The sequence below is a fragment of the Emydura macquarii genome, unplaced genomic scaffold (assembly GCF_026122565.2).
Source record: "Emydura macquarii macquarii isolate MOO-44397 ecotype Brisbane River unplaced genomic scaffold, CSIRO-AGI_Emac_v2 contig_2952, whole genome shotgun sequence".
NCBI lineage: Eukaryota > Metazoa > Chordata > Testudines > Chelidae > Emydura > Emydura macquarii.
The window spans coordinates 233-25,944 of NW_027133089.1; the positions used below are offsets into that span (position 1 = coordinate 233).

General features: G+C 49.1%; 1 protein-coding gene across 1 annotated transcript; it reads right to left on the minus strand.

The window, feature by feature from the left end:
• Positions 1 to 545: 545 nt before the first annotated feature.
• On the minus strand, positions 546 to 10,122 carry LOC137167676 (uncharacterized). The gene is made up of 2 exons (XM_067569925.1): positions 9,374 to 10,122; positions 546 to 1,299 (listed from the first exon to the last, which is right to left on the minus strand). Exons 1-2 carry the CDS (start codon positions 10,120 to 10,122, stop codon positions 546 to 548), a joined length of 1,503 nt encoding a protein of 500 aa, XP_067426026.1.
• Between the last annotated feature and the right edge of the window lie 15,590 nt (positions 10,123 to 25,712).

A 25,712-nucleotide genomic window follows, 5' to 3' on the forward strand; every position in this document is an offset into this window, starting at 1 on the left:
AAGCCAAGTTTGAACAAAATTGATTCAGCCAATTTAGAGACGTCCATGGGGCCGTTTGTGATTTTCTTAATACACCTAGAACTCAAATGACTGAGTCGAACATTTCAAACTTTCCAAAATTCCTTTTTGGGCTGAGACCAAAAATGGAAATGTTCAGAATTTGCTTTAAAAAAAAAAAAAATCTCTTGGGGAAAGAGGGAGGTAAAAAAGCAAATTGGAACTTGCCCATCGCATGCACTACCCATGTGTGCTACAGTTTTAATTGTGCAGAAAGTCTTTAACCACTGCTGCTACTAAGAAATTCAGTGACTGATTTTAGGCCTTGTTTTAATAATGTTTGTAAAATGTAACGATCGTGCATGTGAAGAAATAGCGGGTGTGGGGGCTGGGTACTGCGGGTGGGTGTGTTCTGTAGGAACATCATCAGTGTCCAGGCTCCAGAGCATGAGCACGTGGGGTGCTGAGTCCCTCCCATTCCTGTGCAAGGCAGTGGGGATTGATGTTCAGCACCTCGCAGGACTGAGCCGCTGATTTCTGCCCAATATTCACTCTTGTTTATCTGAAGTTAGTTCCCTGCAGAATTGATCAATTAGGCAAATCACTTGCTCCATTTTATTGACTGCTTCTCGGATTTTACCCGCTAGCTCCGATTTTGCACCTTTATGGTATTCCATAGAATCCTTTGCTACAAAGAAAATATCGAACACCAGGGCGAGAGCTGTTAGAACACCGGTAACAGCTCCTGCAAATCTTGCAATTCTACCAGCATTAGCCAGGAGCTGACCTGCTTTGACTATTTTCATGGTGTTAAGAACAACTCGTCCTGTCCCTGACCCAATCTGTGTGACTGCTGACATGAAATCTTTGCCTCCAAAACCTTCCAAGTGTTGGAATTTTTCACATATGCTGTTTGTGTGCCTCTCAATATGTTCCAGCTCCTCTTGACACTCTTTAAGGAGCTTCTCTGTTGTCTCCTTCTTGACGTGAGTTGTCCCCATATCTGTGGCAGTTGCAGCTGCGCTGGTCAGCCCCCCTGCTGTAGAAACAGCAAGTCCTGTAATAGAGACAATCAGGGATGCTCCAAATGTAACCGGAGCGAGAGCCAGGCCTACGATGGCTGTTATCCCCCCAGCTATTCCCACTGACCCTCCAGTAATCTTCGCTATTGTAGCACCTCGGTGGATCTTGTCAAGAGTATCTGCAATTTCCAGCAGCTCAGCTAGGAGGCTCTTCAGTCTGTCTCTTGCTGGCAATAACGACCACTTCAATATTTCGTCAATGTCCTGCCTTACTGAGCAACTGACAGAAAAGTAATAAAACGGGAACATTAGTTTCCAGGTCTCAAATGCCAGCTCCTGCACCTTCGTGTTCAGCCTTGACACGCTCCCACTGACTGCCATGGGAGCTGCGTCCGCTTACGCCAGGCCCTTGGTGACAGGTGAACCTCAATAGTTTTCATCTGGCTAAACCCCCTGAATTTAACTTGAGAGCACACCAGTGGATCAGGTCAATGGCACATCTGCAGTAGACTTGTATGGGGATTTGATAGCGGCCTTTAACTACCTGAAAGGAGGTTCCAGGGAGGATGGAGCTAGGCTGTTCTTGGTGGTGGCAGATGACAGAACAAGGAGCAACGGTCTCAAGTTGCAGGGTGGGAGGTCTAGTTTGGACATTAGGAAAAAGTTTTTTACTAGGAGGGTGGTGAAGCACTGGAATGGGTTACCTAGGGAGGTGGTGGAATCTCCATCTTTAGAGGTTTTTAAGCTGAGGCTTGACAAAGCCCTGGTTGGGATGATATAGCTGAGGTTAGTCCTGCTTTGAGCAGGGGGTTGGACTAGATGACCTCCTGAGGTCCCTTCCAACTCTAATATTCTATGATTCTATGATTCTATAAGATGCTCAAAATCCCCATAAAGGACGATTATGAAATAACCTGGCAAGAGGTTAAGTTTCTGCCTTCTCCCAGACAGGCAGTGGTTGGTTCATCCCCTGAAGCAGGAGGGCTTATCTCCCTTTCAAAAGTTTTATCCTATCTAGTTAAATTGAGGCTGTTCTCTTTATCTGTATTCACAGTTGGTTTTTATCTGAGTTAAGGCTGAGGGTACACATCAGGAATTTAAGGGTAAAAGTATTACAGGGAGATTGTAATGATCCCCGAAACAAGTTATAAACCTAGGAAATTGAGCGTTAAGATGAAAGTTAAAAAAAGTCCAGCTGTGTGGTAAGGTCTAGAAATGCACTGCTACAGGCCCCAGGATCCTCACCGCTGCCTTGCATTCCATGAGGAAGGAAGGAAAGCTGTCTACATGGCTTTAGAAGTCAGATTATTGCACAGTGTCATTAAAGGGAAGAGCTGAGATTGTTTTGGTGCCTCCCTATCAGAACTCTTCTCCCCGTGGAGGTACTTTCAAGTCACCTCTGAATCTTCTGTGTGATCAATGAATGAGACTGAACATCCTAATTATTTCACTGTGATATTGGTTGTCCACTCTGACTTCTACATTTTCTTTCAGTGTTGCTGCTTTCCGGGTACACACAGTCACCCATCTTATAAGTGTGACCTGTGTTCGTTGTTTCTTGATACGTGATCGTGTATTTGGCTGTGTTAAAATGCATGTTGTTCAAATGAGTCCATTTTACCAGGTAATTCAGATGAGCCTGTGTCAGTTTTACCTGTCCCTATCTGTAGCAAGGCACTGTGGCCTTAGGACCATAGAATATTAGAGTTGGAAGGGGCTTGTTTAGTTGGCAGAAGAGAAGAGATGGGGGATATGAGAGCAGCCTTTAACTATCTGAAAGGGGGTTCCAGGGTGGATGGAGCTAGGCTGTTCTCGGTGGTGGCAGATGACAGAACAAGGAGCAACGGTCTCAAGTTGCAGTGGGGGAGGTCTAGATTGGATATTAAGAAAAGCTTTTTCACTAGGAGGGTGGTGAAGCACTGGAATGGGTTAACTAGGGAGGTGGTGGAATCTCCATCCTTAGAGGTTTTTAAGCTGTGGCTTGACAAAGCCTGGCTGGGACGGTTTAGCTGAGGTTAGTCCTGCTCTGTGCAGGGGGTTGAACTAGTGACCTCCTGAGGTCCCTGCCCACCCTAATATTCTAGGATTCTATGACATAAGCTGGAGTCGGCCTCATGCTGCAGGTACTAAAGCAGCCGTGGGATTTCTAAACATTCCAGCTGACGAAGGTGACTGAAAGTGTCGCAGCCAACACAGGGGAATTCTGTATCCGAGCTCGTCCTAACAGGTGAGGAGGAACTGATCCCAGAACTAGAAGCTAATGGTAGCGTAGGTACAAGTGGCCACGACTCGATCACGTTCACACTGTGCAAGCGGAATAAAGCCCAGAGCAGTGATATCGATACTGGGTGCTTTCCTAGGGCTAATTTCACAAAGCTGAAAACAGTGATGAGCAAACACCGCAGGGAGGAAGAATTTAACCAGAAAAAGTGAAAGATAATTGGCAAGTATTTGGAAGCAGCTTCCTAGATGCCCCAAAAGCCCCAATCCCACAATGGGGGAGGAAGAATGCTGTGGGTTTTTAAAAAAAGACCCTGTGTTTAGAGGGGAAGTGAAGGCAGCCATTAAAATACATCTGTGTAAGCAGGATCTGCGTGAGCTCTCCCCTGACGACATCTAGTGATGAGCCGGGGAAGAAGACTTCAGGAGCTGACCTTGTTTGCATGGACACACCCATTGCCTAGGTGCGCAGCGTGATGGGGCTGCTTTGCCCAGAAGATCACTTTGGCTGGTGTTGGATCACGGGTCATGTTGCTGTTGAGTGCAGGGGTACGAAAGGGCTGTTATCCTTGTTGTGTGAATTGAGGGCAGCAGAACTGTGCTTGGCCTGCCCTGACTGAGGGACTCGCCCTCAACTGAACTGCACTCGCTAGACAGAGCACAGGGTGCCAGCCGCCACTGGTGTTGAGAGAGGGTGGGGACAAGTGTGTACGGCCGGGCTAGGCCGGGCCGGGCCTGGCCTGGCCTGAAGGCCCTTGCCACTGTGTAATGACAGAGCTGATTAAGACTCAGTTGTGAGTCTTTTGTTGCGTATCAGTAGAACTGAAATCACTAATAGCCCCTCCAGGTGTGTGAGGGGACAGAGTCTCTGGTGAAAGAGGCTGCCCTGGCAGTGAGGCTCCCCCACTAAGAGCTGAAATCACTGAGAGCTGTGCCAAGTGGTGGGACCGTAAGACATCCTAGAGCGGACTGACCGAGCAGGGAGTGGCTGGCTGAGTGAGCAGGGTGGGGCGGCTGGAGAGTGGAGTGGCTGGTGAGCAGCTGGAGCAATGGGTGAGGGACCTTCTCTTCCTTCCTCCTCCTCGGCTGGGAGGTGAACACACATGAATGCACCTCTAAACTCTGGGTCTTCACTGCCCAAGGACAACGACTGTGATTGGGGTGCAGTAGAGGGGGAACGGAGGGGCACATTAAAGGGAGATTTGGTTGCTGGACTTAAGGACCTGACCCAAAAGACCCTGCCCAACATACTCTGAGGTGGGTGTTTTTACTCATGATTTTATGCTTATGCATCCAGAGGTGTTTTCCCAAGTTAATGCTGGGTTACTTCCCCCTTTTAATAAAATCTTATTTTCGACACTCAGACTCTGCTTGCGAGAGAGGCAGTGTTGCCTCTTAGAGCTGCCCGGGGTGCTGTGTAATTGTCCCAGGTTACTGGGTGGGGGCTGGAGTTGGTTTTGTGTTGTATTGTTGAAAAGGAAACCCTAGATATTGAACCCGGCCCTTGTTGCTGCTGACTCCACCTGGCAGAAGGGTTACATCTTTATACAATCCTTCATATAATCTACACAACAAATGTAAGAAAGGGGAAGTCAATAGTAATGACTATAAATCAGAAACTAGGAATTGTAGAAAATTGATATGGGAAGCCAAAGGCCACAAGGAGAAATCTAGGGCTAGCAGAGATAAGGACAATAAGAAGCAGCTTTTAAACTATATTAGGGGGGGAAAAATCCTGACAATGGTGTTGGTCCATTACTAGATAGAACTGGTAGGTAAATAATACTGCAGAAAAGGATTTCTGTTCTGTATTTGGGGGAAAAACAGATGATATAGTCTCATCATATGGTGTTGATAATACTGTTTCCATTCCACTAGTTATCTCTGGAGGATATTAAACAGATGCTACTAAAACAGACATTTGTAACTCAGCAGGTCCAGACAATGTACATCCAAGAGTTTTAAAAGAGCTGGCTGAGGAGTTTCCTGGACCATTAATGTTGATTTCCAATAAGTTTTGGAGAACTGGAAGTTCCAGAAGTCAGGAGAAAGCTAATCTTTTGCCAGTTTTTAAAAAGGGTAAACAGGATGAATCAGGTAATTATAGGCCTGTCAGCCTAACATCGATCCAGGCAAGATAATGAAGCAGCTGCTACAGGACCGTACTAATAAAGAACTAAAGGAGGGTAGTGTAATTAATGACAATCAACATGGGTTTATGGAAAATAGATCTTGTCAAACTAACTTGATATATATTTTTTTTGGATGAGATTACAAGTCCGGTAGATAAAAGTAAGAGTGATGACCCGATAGACTTCGACTTCTGTGAGATGTTTGACTTGCTAACACACAATATTTTGAGTAAAAGACTAGAATCCTATGAAATTGACATAACACACACTCAACCGAGTAAAAACTGGCTAAATGGTGTCAAAATGTAGCTATCAATGAGGAATTGTCATTGACTGGGTCTGTGTCTAGGGGGACCCGCAGAGATTGGTTCTCAGCCCTGAGCTATTTAACATTTTTATCAATGACCTAGAAGAAAATATAAACTCATCACTGATGAAGTTTGCAGATGGCACTAAAATCGGGGGAGGGGTTAATAATGAAGTGCCCAGGTCAGTCATTTAGAGCGATCTGGATCACTTGGTGAACTGGGCACAAGCAAACAACGATGTGTGTTAATATGTCTACATCTAGGAGCAGAGAATGGCGGCCATGCTTACAGGCGGGGTGACTCCCCTGAGAAGCAGCGACTCTGAGAAAGATGTGGGGGGGGGAGGGTGGATAATCAGCTGAACATGAGCTCCCAGTGTGGTGCTGTGACCAAAACAGCTAATGTGATCCTGGGATGCACAATCAGGAATCCCCAGTGGGGTAAAGAGGTTACCTCTGTATGTGTACTGGTGCGACTGCTACTGGAGTCCTGTGTCCGGTTCTGGTGCCCCCAGTTCAAGAAGGATGGTGATAAATGGGGGAGGGTGCAGAGAAGAGCCACAGGAACGGTTAAAGGGCTGGAAAAGCTGCCTTAGCGACAGATTCCAGGAGCTCAATTATTTAGCTTAACACAGAGACGGTTAAGGGGTGACTTGATCACGGTCTGTAAGTGCCTACATGGGAACAAGTATTTGATAATGGACTCTTTAATCTAGCAGAGGAAGGTGTAGAACGATCCTACAGCTGGAAGTTGAACCCAGACAAATGCTTAATGGTGAGAGGACGTTATCACTGGAACAATTTACCAAGGGGTGTGCTGGATTCTCCATCACTGACAATTTTTAAATTGAGATTGGTTTGTTTTTTTTAAGATCTGCTCTAGGAATTATTTTGGGGAACTACTCTGGCCGTTGCTATGCAGGAGGCCAGACAAGATGGTCCCTTCTGGCCTTAGACTCTATGATCTCTGACTGAGCCAGTCTCTTGTTAGACAGAAGGAAAAGGGGAGATACACCATTTATTTCCATCACTCTCACTTGTTTCTAGTAGAATCTCCATCATTTCTTAAACCAACCTTCTGTTGCTGTCTGACAAGTGCTGGGCGGGGTTTCCAGGAGCGGTGGTTTCAGGTTAAACTGGGGCACCCGGCTCCTTTGGGGGCAGAGGGTCTGGGATTTCTGCGAGTAGCCAGTGTTGGGGCTGGAGCTCACAGGGGAAGGATTCAAGGGTCTCAGGGATTGAGGCGTACTCCTGCTGGCCTGCAGTGTGAAGACAGGGCTGGCACAGCCCAGAGAAGAGCACTTGAGCAGCTAACAAGCTGGTGTGCTAGCGAGGTAACAGCCGGCCCCCGCAGGCCAGGCTCCCTCTTGCTGCAGGCAGGGGTGCACAGCTGACTCGGTTGTGAGCGCTCCGAGAACCGTCACAGAGATCCTGGGATTATTGCATTGAGGCAACTTCCCAGGACACCTGCGTGCTGAAGGCAGGGCCAGGCTGACGGGCCCCTTTGGAACCGGGCAGCAATCGGCCCAGACTCACTCTGCTGGGCACTGACAAAAAGGCTTTGCTGGCTTGGCTTTGAATCGTGTCCCTGGCTAAGCAATAATCCTAGATGTGGGGGAGTGTTTCCGGTGGTTCATCGCCCAGCAAGGGGCGTCAGTGCAGCCAGGGCTGTCTGCTGCTAGCGCAGCTGGTTCCTCTGACAGGGCTCGGCTCAGACGGGCCCCAGGTAGGGCAGCACAAACCCCCCTTAAAAAATAACTTCAAAAAGAAACCGAACGTTGTGATCTGGAGCCAGCGAGTTGTTGGTGCCCAGCTCTGGTTCAGGCCCCGTCAACACTCACCTCAGCTCCTGTCCTCTCATCTCTGGGCTCCCCGCCAGCCACGTCACCCCTCAGGTTCACTCACACACCCCTGCCGGGATCAGCTTCCCGGCTCGCTGCTCCCTGGCTCCCTCTCCTCTGCCACATCACACACGAGCTCCCGTCTTTGCGTTCAGGCCCTTCCCTGGTTAGCCTCAGCCCACGGGTCAGTTACAGTATTTGTCACGCTGTCTGGACAAGGGGGGCCCTTGGGGTGTATTCAGGAGCTCTGATTACTCCCTTCTACACCAATCTCGCATTGGGGGTGTCACCCTGGCTGGATCAGTGGGGGGGTCATTTGTCATATTGATTAATGTTGATATGTCCAAATCATAACGATTCACGGGAGGTATGCCATATCAGGTATGGCTAGAATGGCCATGAAATGCTAGGTAAGATGATGATGATTGTATTCATGAGTTATGTGTGTAATAGAAGTTTATGAATATAGTTGATCTATCTGTATTTCAAATTGTGCTGGCTGGGACACACCCCAGACAGAGAGGCGGCAGGACAATAGCCTGCTTAATGGCCCATTAAGACACTCACAGATGCAAGGGGCCCAGGAAGAAACTAAAGTCAGACCTGAAGAGTTACCAGGATTGGCCCATGTGACTCTGGACTCCAGTTTAGCTCCTGTGAGTTTCCACAGGCCGCATGGAATTATAAAATCAAACCCCAGAAACCATTTTGTCTTCTATCCTGCACTTCAGTCACCTACTTACCTCTGGATCAAGTCATCTGCAACTGAAGCTGTGTAATAAAGGACTGAGACCCATCCAGGTACTGGATGTGAGCCAGAGGAGACTATACAAGCCTGCAATGCCACAATTCTTCCAGAAACCTGATGTATATGGACTTTCAATCATCTGTATGTATCTGCTTTGCTTTGACCCTTTAATATTTCTCTTATGGTTTGTTTTTCTTTTTACAATAAACCTTTAGTTTTAGTTAATAAAGGATTGGCTGCCAGCGTGGTATTTTAGGTAAGATCCAAACTTACATTGCTCTGGTGCTGTGGCTGACCCCTTGGGGTCAGAGCGAACCTTTTTAGTAAAGAGCAGAGAGTTTAAATAACTGGTCTCTTTACTGGACCCTGTGCTGATTTGGGAGCCAGGAGCTGAAATGCAGTAAAGGGGGCTGTGGGCATTTGTGGACTGGCTTCTGTGCGGATTCAGAAGTGCAGTTTGTGGCTTGTTGGGAAGCCTGACTTCAGTGTCACCCACCAGCGCCGGGAGAATCTGCTCTCCTTTTGCAACCTGCCCTGACCTTGGCATTATCAGGTGGCTGCCCTGGGCACGGATGGGTCACAACAGTATTTATCACAGCGCTGACCCTGCCTGCACTCTACCATTGACTACATCCTTTACTGCCCGCTAGTCTTTCATTCACAAGCACCTTCATACTTCCTCCTTCAGATCCCTCCCTCAGACTTACCTCGGCCATGACGTGTGGTGACCCGACGCTGTCTGACAAGGGCTGAGCGGTACGAGCCATTACATATGGGTGTGAGCTTAGCTCGTGTCATTGGTATAGCTCCATTTACTGCACCCGACCCGTCTACCCCAGCTGAGAATCCGTTGGTGATTGTTTTACAGTCTCCTTCTCCTCTCACCCCTACCCCCTGCTTGTCTATTTTTTCCACCGATTTGTACCTGATTATAATCCTGGATTGCAAGCTCCCTGGGGCCAGGCATGCTCTCGATCATGAGTGCAGCCCCTAGCATGACGGGGACGTACTCCCTGTGTGGGGTCCCCAGGCACTGCTGCAATACAATTAACAGCGGGGGAACCACACACAACACGCGCTGCCCGTGGGAAATGGAAGTTGCTTACCTTTCCCTGAAACCGTGAATCAGAAACTGATCAGGCACAGCTCTCTCACAAACTGAGTTCTCGGCTTTTTCCCCACAGCAGGAGTACTGTCCGTTCTCGTATTTTCCTTTGTGCTTTAGGGTAATTTCAAATTCATACATGATATTGTTAGCATTCAATACTGCTTTCTCAAGGGGATTCAGATCTGGGACAGGGTGGTCTGGACTGCTTTCTACCAACTTCCCTCTGCAGGCAACATAGATACTGGCCTTGGAATAGCTGATATCACGTGTACCCAGGAAATGAGACACTTCATGGATAAGAATCCCTGGCTGGGAATATTCTCCAAGTTTTGTAGAAGACTTCCAGAATGGCGGGCACAAATACACTGTTTTGTCTCTAGACTTTGAATAAACATATGCATAACAACTTTCCCTGGTTAGATCCTCCTTAAACTTCACAGCTTCCAGCTCTGCGATGAGACTTGTAACTAACTCTTCTGTCAGCACCGCATGGCGTTCCATCCAGAATCTGGGATCTCCACAATCACTGAAAAACAGATCCTGGGGCCTCTCCATCAGCACTCGGTCCTTCTTCCTCAGGGCATCCCTCAGAATCTCCAGTGCTGTCTGCTTTGCTGCTTCTGCAATGTTTCTCTTTTCTTCAGTTAGGGGTACACCCTTATTGGAAGAGTAAGGTGGAAGAGCAGAAGTAGAGCATGTTTTTCCATTTGGTGTCTTGCTGCTCACAGATAGGTCCTGGCAACTCATCTTGGCACCTTTGTCTCACGTTCACTTCAGCCAAGAGTAACGTTCCAGGTGAGCTCTGTTAAAACACAAAACCTGGCTTTGATTGCATTGCCTTTCTGGGTAAAGCATCTGTCACGCGGGCTGACTTGAGTGGGGGGGCATTTAGTAATTGTGTGACATCAGTATGGCAGAATCATGATGATGCGTGTGAGATACGTCATGTCAGGTACTGTTAGAAGGGATATATCGTGCTGAGTAAGATACTAATACTGGTGTTCATGTATTATACGTAAAATGAAAGTTATGGTTGTATTTGATATTTCTGTATGTCAATTTGGGCTGGCTGGGACACACCCCAGATAGGATGGCGGCAAGACAATAGCCTGCTTAATGGCCCATTGAGACACTCAGGGACGGGAGGGGCCCAAGTACACCTGAAGAGTTACCAGGATTGGCCCATGTGACTATGGACCCCAGTTTAGTTTTTGTGAGTTTCCACAGGCCGCATGGCCAGGGCCAGAGGGTTTATAAGATCAAACCACAGGATCCATTTTGTCTATGTTCCTGTCCAGCTGCAGACACACACCTGCCTCTGGATCAATTCATCTTGCAACTGAACTGAAGGACTCAGACCCATCCAGGTACTGGATGTGAACCAGAAGGACTGTACAAGCTGCAACTCTACTTTTCTTCCAGAAACCTGATGTACATGGACTCCTAATCATTTGTATGTTTGTGATTTGCTTTAACCCTTTAACATTTCTCTCATGGTTTATTTCTTTCTTTTTACAATAAACCTTTAGTTTTAGTTATTAGAAGGATTGGCTGGCAGCGTGGTATTTTAGGTAAGATCCAAACTTATATTGCTCTGGTGCTGTGGCTGACCCCTTGGGGTCAGAGGGAACCTTTTCAGTAAAGAGCAGAGAGTTTAAATAACTGGTCTCTTTACTGGACCTCGTACTGATTTGGGAGCCAGGAACTGGAATGCAGTAAAGGGGGCTGTGGGCATTTGTGGACTGGCTTCTTGATAACCAGTGTGGGGAAATCAGACGCAGTTCATGGCTGGTTGGGAAGCCGGGCTACAGTGTCACCCACCAGTGCAGGGAGAATCTGCTCTCCTTTTGCAGCCTGCCCTGACCTTGGCATTATCACGTGGCTATCCCGGGGCACGGACAGGTCACAGTGGCGTAGTCGTAGCAGGATCCACAGAACCAGAACATTTGGGGTTTGGATCAGAACCTCACGCTATTCCAAATTTTGAAATTTCACATTGAGAGTGGTAAAGGTTAAAGTTAGTTAAGATGAGTGAGCAGAGATCATATGAGGCTATGAGCGCAAAACAGCGTAAACAGTTATGCAAAGAGAGAGAATTAGATCTTAAAGGGAATATCTCAAAACACAAAGGAGAGATCTGCTCAGAGACAACAACCTGGAAACAGGATCTCCGGCTGACTCTCCCACAAAGGGAGCAGCTGAGGAAGATCAGCAGCCAGCCTGGGGAGACCGGCGTCTTCAATATGAGACAGAAATGCCAGAACTTTGGTGGCAGGAAAGGCAAAGAATGGATGGAATGGATGAAAAAGAACATCAAAGACAGATGGAAACAGCCAAAATCCAGCTCCAGAGCCAGGAAGGAAAAAAGGATCCGACGCAGCCTTCTGAGAATTCTTCGCTTCTCACCAGCAAAGATCTGGAAAGGATCTGCCCCATTTACAGTGATGACGAGGATGTTGAAGAGTTTCTGTCTACTTTTGAAAGACTCTGTAGTATTCATCAGGTTCCCGAGAGGAGAAGGATGCCTGTTCTCCTCACCAAATTGACTGGAAAAGCCAGGAAGGTATTTAATGAAATGGAGTTAGATGATGCGTTAGATTATGGAAAATTTAAAAAGGGGGTGTTGCAAAGGTTTAAAATTACGCCTGTATCTTACAGGCTGAAATTTAGAACTGTTAAGCTGTTTGATAATGTTACCTATGTGGAAACTGCTCATAAACTGCTTGGCTATTTGAAAAAGTGGATTGAGGGAGCAAGGGCTTGTAATAGTTACAGCAGAGCTGTTGATTTGTTTGCTAGGGAACAGCTCCTAGAAATAGCACCCCACCGGATCAGAGCAGCTGTTCTGGATAAAAACCCCGACACCATTGTGGAGGCTGCACCGATTGCAGATGCTTTCATGGAAAATGGAACTGGGAGGGGCATAAGTCTCAAGGGAAACACAACCCCTGTTCGTCGCAGGTGAGAAGGGAGGATGGGTCCAGGAATAGGACTAGCCCCAACTTGGCCAGGAAGTCTTATACCAACCTGGAGGTCAAAAGCGCCCACCCCGGGGGAAAACCTGCCACGTGCTTCCAGTGTGGACAGACAGGCCTTATAAGGCCAAATTGTCCAAACCCTGGGGACAGGAATAACCCAAGGCCAGCAACCCCCTGGCCCACAATTAATTCAAATGCTGTCGCTTTAAGTACAGAGACTGGCCAGGTACAGGAGGATCCCGCCTCCTTGTGTCGGGAGACAAACGCTGCAGTTGTTAATGCTGCCACTTTGGAAATCCCCAGTGGGGGCAGTGAGGGCTGCCTCACTAACTATGTGAGGGCAGGGATGGGAAGGGGCAAGGAGGAATTCATAAAGCGTGCCCGGGTCAGTGGGATTGTGTGCACTGGATGGAGGGACTTTGCCTCAGAAATTACTTTGGTTAAAAGGGAATTGATCCGGGAGGAGGATTATTTGCCGGATAGGAGTGTGAATTTGGTGGCTCTTTCTAAGTAAAAGGTAAAGGTGCCCTTAGCAAGAATCCGCTTGGAGTGGGAGGATTTCAAGAATGACATGGTGGTGGGGGTTTGGGAGCTGCTCCCGGGGGATGTGTTAATAGGAAACGACATTGTAGTTCTTAGTGGTAATGTCAATGTCATCACTAGATCACAGAGGAAATGTGGTTTTGATGTGGATACTCTACCTGATAATCAGGAGGGGGTTGGGGAACAGACGGAGGGGTCTTCTCTGGTGTTGCCAGCTGGGAGTGAGTTGGATGTGCCTGAGACGGCTCTGAATTTGAGTGAAATTCAGAAGGAATTTGTTAGGGCGCAGCAAGAAGATGTGTCTTTAGAGGGGGACAGGATAGAGGCCCAGAACCTAGCTCCAACAGAAGAGGGAGCAGGCAGGTTTTTCATGCATGTGTAAGCCAGGTCTGAGTGTCTCAGTGACACTCTCCCTGCTCAGCAGCTGAAAGGGGGGCACTTTATCTGCATGGGCTTTGTATCTGCATGAGTACAAGTAAGTATTTAGCATAACTTACCTAGGTGCTGAGCATGATGGGAAATGGTTAGCAGGGCTGGGTTTGGGCTACAAACCACTTTTGTGCTAACTGCTGGGGTAATGAAATGTGTCCTTCCATTGTATGAACAGATGTCAGCAAAACTGTGCTTAGTCTGTTATGATAGAATCTGCACCTAAACTAAACAGAGCTCCACAAGGGTGGTGGACAGATGTTTCAGCCTGGAAACGGGGGATGTGTGAGAGGTCTCTTATGGGGATTGCACCAGCCTTGGTAAAGGGCTGCCTCCCCCCTGGCATGGAGTGATTCTCCTCCCCATTGTTAAAAGGTAAAATTAACGACTCCTCTTGGAGTCTTTTGTTTCTTGAAAGCAGGGACGTTGGCTGTATGTCAGCAGAAGGTTTACCCATGAGCTGAAATCACTAAGAGCTGAACCAGGAGAGGATCTGGGAAGTCGTGCTGGACAACTAACAGAGCTGAGTGAGCACCAGGCAACTCTGGTGGGAGGCTGGCACAGTCAGTGCCGGCCTGGTGTGGTCGGCAGAGGGGCCGGCACAGTCAGTGCCAGCCCGCTGCTTTCAACGGGAGCCAGGCGTGGTCGCTGCCAGCGGTCGGGGACTCAGCGAGACCCGAAGGCGGTAGGAGACAGCGGCAGAGGGGGCCTGGTCAAGCCTGTGTCGGACAGGAGCGGCATAGGGGTGGAGCCACACCCAAGAGGTGGACGGGTCAGTACAGGGGGAAGAAGGACGGGAGAGGCGAAGGACACCCCCATGCTCTGGGAGGGGTCTGGTTCATTGAGTTCAGGAACTCTGTTTACACTGTTTTCCCAAACCAGTGCTGTGTTACCTCTCTTTTGCTATTAAAAGGTTTCTTTCTACACTCAGACTCTGTGCTGGTGAGAGGGGAAATATTGCCCTTTGGGGGCACCCAGGGGATAGTGTGTGATTTCCCAGGTGACTGGGTGGGAGCTTGAGCAAGTTTGGTGTGGTATCATTAAGAGGGACCCCTAGATATAGAACCCGGCCCTTGCTGCTGCTGACTCAGTCTGGCAGAAGGGTTACACATGAAGGCTTGCTATATGGCAGTGTTTCTCAATTAAATTTGGCCGCTGAACCCTTTTTAGCTTCTGCGGGGCCATACGATACCCTCCGCTGAAAAATCCGGGACATCTTCCCCTTTTCAGCAGCGCACACTGTCGGCTGTGTTCGGCAGCGCAATTTCAATTTCTCGCGGAACCCTGAAATTCATCTCGCGGAACCCCAGGGTTCCACGAAACACCAATTGAGAAACACTGCTACATAGAAATCCCCTGCAGGGAAGAAGCAGCCTTATGATGAAAACTGCAAGCAGCTTGTAGTACCTGAGGATTTGCCAGTTGGACCAGAGATGGTTCTGGATTCAACTAAGACTCAGGAAGGAGGCGTTCCTAAACCTGTGTCTGTTGGGGGTAATGGACTCCTAATCATTTGTATATCTGTGCTTTGCTTTGACCCTTTAACATTTCTCTCATGGTTTATTTCTTTCTTTTTACAATAAACCTTTAGTTTAGTCACTAAAGGATTGGCTGGCAGCGTGGTATTTTAGGTAAGATCCAAACTTATATTGCTCTGGTGCTGTGGCTGACCCCTTGGGGTCAGAGGGAACCTTTTCAGTAAAGAGCAGAGAGTTTAAATAACTGGTCTCTTCACTGGACCTAGTGCTGATTTGGGAGCCTGGAGCTGGAATGCAGTAAAGGGGGCTGTGGGCATTTGTGGACTGGCTTCTTGATAACCAGTGTGGGGAAATCAGATGCAGTTTGTGGCTGGTTGGGAAGCCAGGCTTCAGTGTCACCCACCAGTGCTGGGAGAATCTGCTCTCCTTTTGCAGCCTGCCCTGACCTTGGCATTATCAGTTGGCAACCCTGGGCACAGACGGGTCACAGCATCCAACATATTCCATTCATTGTAATGGGAACACAGGAAACGCCCAACCCGATCAGACCAGGCGTCCATCTATTCTAGCCCCTCTTCTCTCTCTATGAAAGCGGCTGCTGGTACCAGCTGCTTCAGAGCAAGGGGCAAGAAACCCTCCCAGCGGACAAGTACGGCGTATCTCTCCCTTACAGACCATTTCTTCCCAGCTCTAGGCAGTTAGCGGTTGGTTGGCTTGTGCCCGGTGGGGAGGGTTTAGATCCCTGCCAGACGCTGGAGATTTGTTTTGTGTTTTCGTGCTCTCAGTTCTCTCTCGTGTAACTGTGGAGGTGCTGGCTGTCTGTGTGATTCTCCAGTCCTCCTTAGTATCCCGCACAGCTCATGGCCCTAATGACGCCCCGTGGCCATGAGCCCTACAGCCTCGTTCTGTGTTACGTAGACGTATACCCATCTATCCCTTTTACCGTTTTCTTCCCTTCGGTTTCATGGACTGTCCCTTCGTTCTTGCATTCTGAGCGGGGGTAACTAGGAGCCCTGACTTACCTCTCTGCCATTCGTTAGTTCGGATGCATTTATCAGAGTCTCTCTCAACTAACCAGCCCTCGCTCTTTAATCTCGCTTCCTGTAGCAGGTTTCCCAGACACCTAATGACGTTGTTCCTCACCTCTGACCCTCCTTTATTTCTGCTGTACCCTCTGTAGGCAAAGCTGGGGACAGAGCTGAACTTTGGCCTGGTCTGCACTGCAAAGGTAGGGTGACATAAGTCAACTGGCATCAACCTCGTTATGCCTCCACCTACGTGAACATTTGTCTGCCGCTGACGTAAACCCCAGCTCCAGAGACGCAGTAACACTTCCCAGAGCCTGCACTCCAACCCCGCTGTCTGCTGTTGGTCGGATGGACAGAGTCAGCTCTTTAAGTCTCTCCCGGCACAGCATTTCTTCCAGCCTCGAACCGTTTCTGTGGCTCTTTTCTGCCCCCTCCCCAATCTTTCAATGTTTTTAAAAGGTGGACAGCGGCAGTGCTGCAGGATGCCGGTATCGGTCTCCCCGGTGCTGTAAGCAGGGGTAAAACCAGCTCCCTGCTCCTACTCGCTTCTCCCCTGTTTATACAGCCTGGGAGGGCTCTGGGCCTCTGTGCCCCAGCAGAGCATGGCGAGCTCATGGTCTGAGGCTTGTCCACTAGGACCCTGAAATCTTTTCCAGAATCTCTACTTTCCGGGACAGAGCCCCCGTCTGTAGGCCTGGCCTGTGTCCTTTGCTCTTAGATATGACCTGCTGCTTGCCTGTGTTTATGCTCCAGGCAGGTTCCCCGGTGCTTGGTGCTGTCTGCTACTCAGCTTCCCGGGTCCCTTGGACTCCCTGCCCGGGGAATTACTGATGGACTCAGAGAGCTGAGTAGTAGATGCTGCTGCAGCCCAGCCCCCTGCTCGCCCCATGCCTGCCGCCTTCCTGCTGTGCCTTGCCGTGTCTGTCCCTCCTCGCCTCTCCCCTCCCCGCCTGCCCCCTGCACTGCTGCTCCCCACGTCCCTCCTCTCCTCCATGCCCCCCCCAAGAGCCGTCACCTTATCGCTCTAGACGGACACCAGTCGTACAGAACTCTCACACAACTCCTGTGTGAAACAAGGAATCCCTGACATCATCGTTGGCGGATTCCTCTCTGCACTGCCCTGTTCTGCGACTACAAGTGACGTAACCACCCTACGTGCACAGCCGAGCCTGGTCAGTGATCAGGCCAGAGCCCCTTCACAGACACCCGTTGGTTTTCCAGATGTGGGCAATGCAAAGTACAATGGAGGGGAAGCAGCAGCATGGCTTGGTGGGGAAAGCAGAGCTGGGAATGGGAAGGTTTGAGGGTTTATTAATGCCCCCCCCAGCCACAGCCATGCCGTGTGACCTTGGGCACCCGTCATTTACCACTGGAGCGCAAGGAGAGTCTTTCCATTGATGTCAAAGGTAGTGGGTATAGGGGACTCCATCAGCCTGTGCCTCAGTTTCTCCATCCAAAAACAGAGATGATAAGACTTACCCGCCTCAGAGGAGTCTTGTGCAGCTTAATTCATTGGTTTTGGTTAGGTGCTTTGTGGTCATCAGATGGAAAGTGCTTTAGAAGGGCTAAGTGTTTTCACAGCTAACCTTTCATCCACATGCACTGCTCCTGCATCACGGGAGCCTGGGACGTTGTGTGTCTCCTCCTCCCGCTGATGCTGCAGCAAATTGCCAGAATGGGGGGGTGGGGGCACAGCAAGGCCCAGCCATCACTTTTCAAAGTGGGAGGCAGGAGAGCCGGCTAAGACCAGATACCCCAGGCCAGCCTTCTCTCTGTGCAGAGGCTGGGCCGTTCCCTTCCCTCCCTTCCAAGTCACCGCCGGGCTGGCCTGGAATTGGGTCACGGCATGTGGCAGGGGCAGGCACCTCTGTGCTGGCCAGTGCGAGCTGTGCAGGGCCGGGCAGCTGAGCAGTAAATGGCCGGGAGGAACGGATCCCCTATGCCTGGCCCAGAGCCCTTCGCAGCGCTCCCACGAGGTACGCGGCAGGCTGGCAGCAGTCAGAGGTACCGGGGGCAGCGACTGCTCCCCCCAAGTTTCTTTACTTCTTCAAGTGGAGGGAACCTAGAGGGGGCAGAGTGCGGGTGAGGGCAGCCGTTCGGGGGCATGCTGGCGAGGTGTTTAGGGGGAGGGTAGCAGCACTGGGGAGGCCAGCTGGGTGTGGTGGGAGGGGCACTGTGTTTTGGGGCGCGCTCAGCGCTGGGAGGTGCCTGGGGTTTGCCAGTGCTGGGGGCAGAACAAGCATGGTGGGGGGAGGGCAGGGCTCGCACAGACCCCTGCCCGGCTGTGTGGGGGGTGAGGGGGCTGCAGCAGCAGCACAAGCCAGAGCAGCACCACCGCGGACAGTGTGTGAGCATTTGGCATCGGCTCGGACCGGAGGGCAGCTGCTGTGATATGGAGCCTTCACCTGCTCTCACGGGGCTGTCTGCACCCCTCCTCCCTCCTGCGTCTCTCCCAAGCTCCCTGGGGTCTGTTCAGTGCACCCCCGTCCCCAGTGTTTGGGTCTGTTTGGTAACGTCCCTCTGCCCCCATCTCAGCCAGGGAGGGAGAAACAGGCTGAGGCGTGTTAGGGTGGCCGGATCCCATCCTGGGCGCACCCGGTCGCCTTCAGACTGGTGCACAGCAGCTCACGCTGGCCGGGAAGCAGTGGGATGAGGGAGTCAGTCAGGGACTCACCGTGCATGGTGGTGAGCAGAGGGGCCTGGGGCGGAAGAGGTGGGACGGGGACTTAGCTTCCCTGTGGTAGCTCCACCAGCCGCCCACCCCTGGATTCCCCGTACAGGGCCATGTAAGGTCTCTCCTGAACGCTGTGTCACCCCAGTCGCCAGTGGCTGTGAGACGTATGTACGGCCGACGTGTGAGCACTTGTGTCTGAGCTGAAAGCTGGGTTCTCCAGCCGGGGAGCTAAAAGCAGGTCATGCAAAGGTAGCATGTGCTGAGACCAACTTCTCCTGCCACCAGCTGGGAGACGCGCCTCTCCCTGGTGGGCTGCTGTGTGTTTGTGTCTCACAACAGGCTGTTAACGTCCTGAGTCGGATGCTAAGGAAGAGCTGCTGGAGGCACCAGAGGAAATGATCAGGCAGAGGTAAACGGGGGTTCGGGAGAGGAACCCTGTTTTCAAATGCATATCAGAGGTTTGCTCTGATATACCTGGAGCGGCCGCGCAGGGGGGCGGGCAGAGACGCCTGCCACCCTTCAGTGTGTGAGGAGGAGCTGCCAGTGGCTTTGATCTTACGAAAGAGGGCCTCAGCCTACCTGGCTGTGAACCCTGGGAAAAGGACGTGGGGTAACGCCCCTGTGGAGGCAGGAAGGTGCTGTGAGTTAAGCCGGGCTGTGGACAGGGTGTGATGATTGTGTTTTATATGTAACGTTTGTTTCCCAGGTTCTTACTCGCTATCACCTGACTCTGTTCTTTGCTATTGGATTTGTTCTGGGTTGTCTCTGTCTCCAGCCCGCTGGCTAAACGGCTACGTGCTGTGATCCTGGCTGGAATGGTCTAAGCTGGTGTGTGCCACTCCTCTGGGAACCGCGGCTGCAGGGTCACATCTACACTACAGATCATATCGGTGTAGCTACCTCGCTCGGGCTGTGACAAATCCACACCTCCGAGCGACAGTTACACCGAGCGAGCCCCAGTGCAGCCGGCGCTATGTCGGCGGGGAGCTCTCTACAGGTAGGAGCAGCTTCACTGAAGGGGGACAGCGTGCGGCTGTGCCGATGCAGCGTTTGAAGTGTGGACCTGCCCTCGGCGCTCCAGAGGGATACTCAGAAGCTCTGGGGCTTGTGTACGCCTGTCACTAACCTGTGCAGAGAGCGCGGCCTGTGCGGGCCTGGGGGGCAGGGGCTTGTGCTGCCAGAGGCTGGTGGAGGCAGGGAGCTGATCCCCAGCAGGTACACAACTCCCTCACGCGAAGATCCCCAGATCTAGGCACTGTACAGCCGTAAAGCACAGGCTGTCTGATCCCCAGGCGCTGACACTCTCCTAGCACAGGCGATGGATACAGCCAGGCGGGGGAGCAGAAAGACACCCGGAGCCAGTGATGGGCAGCGGTACCTGCACACCAGCAGGCTCGCCACTCTGCAGCTGTCGTAGGCATCACGGCAGAGCAGAGGCGGGAGGGGACTGGAGGACAGTGAGGTGACTTTGCCGACGGTTACAGGGAGCAACCCCAAAGGGCGAACGGCAGGAGGGGAGATGGCGGTGCCCTGGGTGAATTTTCTCTGGGGTGATGAATGCCGGCGGGCAGGAGTTACTGTAGGACAGACAAACGTCACAGAACAAGTCTATGATGTTCCCTTCTGAGCTACGGCAGGATTTGCTCCCAGCTGGTTCGTGTTTCTACGGGCAAAGGGGGGCGATAGGGTAGAGCTGATCTGAGGCCAGGCTGCACTGCAGACTTACCTCGGTATAACTACAGTGCTCAGGGCTGCCCTTAGCCCCCCCTCCCCCTCTGCAACAAACCCCCATAACCAAGAACAGGGGTTAGCTTCCCTTTGCCAAGAGAGCAAGAGAGCAATGAGAACAGCACATTTGCTTTTAGAAATTCCTGTCTGCCATCTACTGTAAGGATCCCCCTTCTTCCTCCACCCTACCCCCCCCCCCCGAGTGTAACCCTAGCATCCTTGATGTAAGTAAAGTGATTAAAAGTGTCTCTGCATGTATGTAACGACCATTATCACTGCTGTTCTCTCCGGATGGGACAATGTCTGTATCTGTAAGTGAACAGATAAAGAATTTAAACCTACTATGTAATCGATAGGAAAGGGTATATAATGGACCACTGTAACCCCATGAAGTTGAAGCTGATTTATCGGACTTCCCGGTATCATGAATAAACCTCTCCAGTATTGTCTATGCTGCCTGATTCTTGGAGAAAGAATCCTTCATGCTTTACAATTTGGCGCAGCGAGCAGGGTGCAACTGGGATCCTCGAGGGCTTCTCATGACGAAGGACAGAGGTGAGTACCTCTTATACTTACCACCTCTGGCGCACACCTTGGTCTGGGACTCCCTGAGATACCTCTTTGCACCCCTTTTTATACGAACCACATATAAGGCGCATAGACAAAAGGACTGAACAGGGATTGTGTTTTGGGGTTGTAGTTTTGGCCACGTTTTCGGGGTGCAGGGATCGCTTCGGCGAAGGCTGCACTGCCAAGTACTGAGCACCAGTGTGTGGGCTTCAGTAATGTTGGGTGCAAGGGTGTGCTTGGCTGGTTCCCCTGAAACGCCATTTCAGTGGGTTTTAGGAAGCTGGGTGACAATGTCGTAGGAATTGCCCCAGGGTTTTCAATGATGCCTTCTATGTCAGGGAGAATCATTGAATTAAAAAACAAACTATGCAACAGGAGGATCACACTGATTTTGGTTCAGATAATGATAATGAAAATAACCAAAAAGAAATTAATTGGAAACAGCTCAGCATGCTCATAAGTATACTCCTCTCAGTACAGAGGAAATGAGGGGCTTATAAAGGATCTCCCAGATCTAAAGCCCAAAGACCCAAACTTGATATTTTGGAAATAAGTCAATCAAATGGTTACAACAGATACGTTACATCCTAGGGATCTCCATATCCTGACTCAGATAAATGCCCCGACCTTTCATGGGTCAAGGTTTTTTTGGTTTTTTTTTAAAGGAACATCAGAATGACAATTGGGCCTCTATTAAGTTTAAATCAGAAGTTGATATGACCCATGCTTGCACTGATTCTTAAAGAAAAGCCATTCAAAATGCCCTGGGCAATGCGACTGGGCATTGATATGAGCCTGCTGCCAAGTATTGTGAGCAAAAGTGGGAAGTGTATTCAAGTAAGCACAGGCCCTGCGGATTCAGATCCCTGGGACAGGACTTGGAATGGTGACATCTGGGCTGATGGAGGTGTTGTTTTGGAAGATAAGGAAGTGATTAAAGGAAAGAGAGTGAAAAATTAACACTACAGAAGCTGGAGGGAATTGAACAGTTGTAAAAAAAAAAAAAATGTTATAGGAAAATAATTCTTGGTTTCTTTGCAGCCATTCTGAAGGAAAAATGGGCCCTTTTCCCAAAGGAATGGTCTGTGAATAATCCTGACTGAAATAATTTAAATATGGATGATTTCGTTTAAATCATTAACTGCAGAAAAGAGGTTTCCATTAGAACTTAACTGCCTCCAAATGCATAAAAGGGAATGTAATTTGTGTACAACTGAGTGAAAATAATTAGAGCAGTGCAAGGGAAAAAGAGAATTTGTGTGTGCAACTATATTGTGCAAATCTGTATGGTTTTAAGGACCTAAACCAACACCCTTGGTTTGTAAAAACCCTGCTTTGTAGGTTTCAGATAAATTGGTTTGATTAGCATTTAACCCTTTGGATACGTCCATGTTTTATAGAGTTCAGCATCTTTTAAAGACCAAAGTTGTGGCTGTGGAAAAGGCAGCCAGAACCAGAAAAATGGGGAGAAATTCTGGATCTTTTTTGTGGTGATAAAGTAGCACAAAGGAACTGCAAATAATAAACATATCTGGGCAGTAAACAAACTTCTTGAAACCAGAAAGTTCAAAGTTCAACCCTCCAAAAAAGGAAGGTGGAAAACAAGCTAATCCTGTTACTAAAAGAAACAGGTTAACCCTTAAAAAGTAGGAAACATTGCAAACCTGGCCTGCCAATAAAATAAAACCACAGGAAAATATGGTGATAATTTTTCTGCAATCAGCAAAAAGATTTGTAAAAAGAAGAGGTATTTTAAGCAATAATCTGCCCCCCAAAAGGGGGTAGAAAAATGTTCTTTTTGTCTTTCAGAACTTCAGGAAAAGCGGGTGCCAGCAAAACAGCTGAAGAACAACACCATGAATGTATTATTGCAACAAAGTTTATGTTTTGTGTGTGTTGTGCTGTTTGTCTTGTTACTAACGTGTGTTATTCTACATTGAGCAGAAGAGAATCAATGAGCACTGTAAACATATATATATATATATATATATATATATATATATATTAATGTGGACTTAGTCCAAAAAGGGTTGGGAAACCTTAAAGCTATATGAGTTATAGGGCAATAGTTAAACATTATCACATGGCTGTCACACAAGCAGCAAATGAAAATGAAAAGAGAACTGCTGTGGTTATTGGATGTACTGAAATGCAAATTCTCACTTTGGCTGCACTAAAATATGAAATGTGTTGGGTTATATCTGGGAATATTAAGGTACTAGCCCACTTGTTAAAGCAAAAGAAAAGATCCTTGTCTGGTACATATAAACCATTCCCCTTCGCAGCAACACGTCTCTTTCTTCTATTGCCACTGCTAAATCTGTGACTCTCACCTGGAATACCTCTAACCCCTTTTCAAGAATTATCTTCCAGGTTTCCTTCCGTCTGAGGACAAGTTATCACGCGGGTTGGTGCCTGCTCATCTCTGCCCACCCATCCAGGTTACCGGGCAACTTCCCCCACCTACCAAACAATGTCCTCTCAAGCCTGAAACGCGGTAGGTGACATTATTCATTCCTTACACCAACGAGGCATACTTGTTCCCTGTTCCTCCCCCACCAACTCTCCTATCTGGCCAGTTAAAAAACCTGATGGCTCCTGGCACCTTACCATCGACTACTGCACTGTTAATCAATGTGCAGATAAACTTGCCCCCATTGTAGCTGACCCATCAGTTGCCCTTTCGGGCCTTGATCATTCTTACTGCATCTTCACCGTGTTAGACATTGCAAACGGCTTTTGGAGCCTCCCCGTGCATCCAGAGTCACAACACTGGTCTGCGTTTACCTTTGGCCCCACCCAGTTCAGCTGGACTCGTTTGCCCCAAGAACATCAATTCTCCCACCCTCTTTCACCGGGTTATGGCCAAGTCCCTCTCTTCGGTAGACTGGGCTTCTGCCAATTCTACTTGTCTGCAATACGTTGATGATTTATTGCTTGCTTCCTCCACCCTTCGAATGCTACTCCAGGCCTTAGCCGATGCAGGCTTAAAGGCCAACCCTTCTTAAAGGGGCCAAGCTTCCTGGGCTGTTACTGTTTCCTCACCTTTGGTTTCTGGACCCCCCCACCCCTTACAATTTTTGTGCCTCATGCAGTTCACAAAATCTTGGACGGGGGCCGCTTCTCAAAGGTCACCTCAGCACGATGGTCCAAGTGGGAATGACACAGGACCGACTTGTGTCTGAACAACCACTCCCCTCTTCTGATCTTGTTTGGTTTGTTGACGGATCCCGATACGAGGTCGCCGGTCAACCTTGTTCTGGCTGGGCAGTTTGCGACCTGTCAGGTACATGGCTCCGCTCGGGTTCCATGCTGCCTTTCCTGTTCGGCTCAAATAGCCGAATTAGTGGCACTAACACAGGCCTGCCTCCTGGCAGAAGGCCAAGCCGTTACCATTTACACAGACAGCCGCTATGCATTTGGGGTAGTTCATGACTACCTTGGTTCTTGGACTAATAAAGGTTACCTCACTTCATTCGGTACCTCTCTTAAAAATGGGGGGTACATTAAAGGCTTATTGGAAGCAGTTCAAAAACCCTCTAAGCTGGCTGTGGTTAAGATCGAGGCACACACCAGAAACAGTGACCCCCTCTCTCTTGCAAATGCAGCTGTAGACGAGGCTGCAACACTTCCACAGAAAAATCTCCAAGTGGCAGCCAGCCCACACTCCTGATGGTATTATTCATTTGGGATCTAATCAGACACGTCTACATGGTGTAATGATGGTTTCTGTTAAAGTTCAATATGACTGGTCTAAGTTTGCTGTACCATTGCAAAATGTATGTTTTGACCACCCCAATTCTTTACAATGGCTACAAGAACAGTTAAAGTATAATGCCTGGGTTAAAAGTCAGACTACCCAGGCCCTAAAATACACCAATGCTGGCTTATTATACTCTTTCACTGCTAATGACGCAGCCATGGACGGATTCTATACAGCAATTAAAAAATCCTCCGATATCATAATTAATATGACTATATCCCAATCTAAGGGACGTGCTTGTGATACGTTAGCTGGTGATTTGTTCAATATGTTACAAGAAGATATGTTAGATCTGTGCCTTGGTTTCCCCCACACACACCCTCTCTTCCTCTGCCCTTGCAAACTTGGCAAATAGATCTGCTCAGTTAATTGTTGCCTCTCCCCACCCCCTGAAACCTCTTCCACCCCCTCTGTTGATTTTCTTCTTACAGACACTTTTGGTATCCCCATCCATGGTTCTCCTTCCTCTTTTTATTTTAGATCTATTGGTTATGTGTCTAACACCACTGCCTATCGAGTAGGACTTTCTGGCTTTATGTCTCCCTCCCCCAGTGGCGGCATGCTCATAGCAACTTCCGACTGTTGTACAGAAACTGCTGACTCCTCCATGTGTCTACAGATTACAGACTCCTTCACTCGGGGTGACATTCATTTGCCCAGCTGCATCTTCACTGGAATGACAACACTTCCTTGGTGGTATGGTAATCTATATCCGGACAATACCCCTGTCCAAGTGGCAAAGGAGCTGCTGGCTAAAGTGGTCCTTGCTGCTGCCTCTGTGTCTGCCACCGTTCATAAGAACACTGCTAAAGGCCGTGTGAAGGTCCAACTCTCCACCCAGATTGTAACCTGCTTAGAAGATTCAACTTCTGGCCCGTCGTACAGCCCTATCTCCTGGTGGACTAGTTTACAAAGAACAGCTGCCACTGTTTCTATATTTGTGTTACTAATTTCTGTTATCATGTGTGGGTATTTTAAGCACATGCTTAAAAACTTTCCTATGCTTTTTTCCCTTACCTCTGTCCCCCGCTTTTCGCCCCCCTCCACCACTTCCTCCCCTATAACCCTAAGGTAGATCACGAATTTCAAAGTATTTGAATAATTGATCCTATCTCACTTATGGATTCGATTTGTCGAACAGGAGGG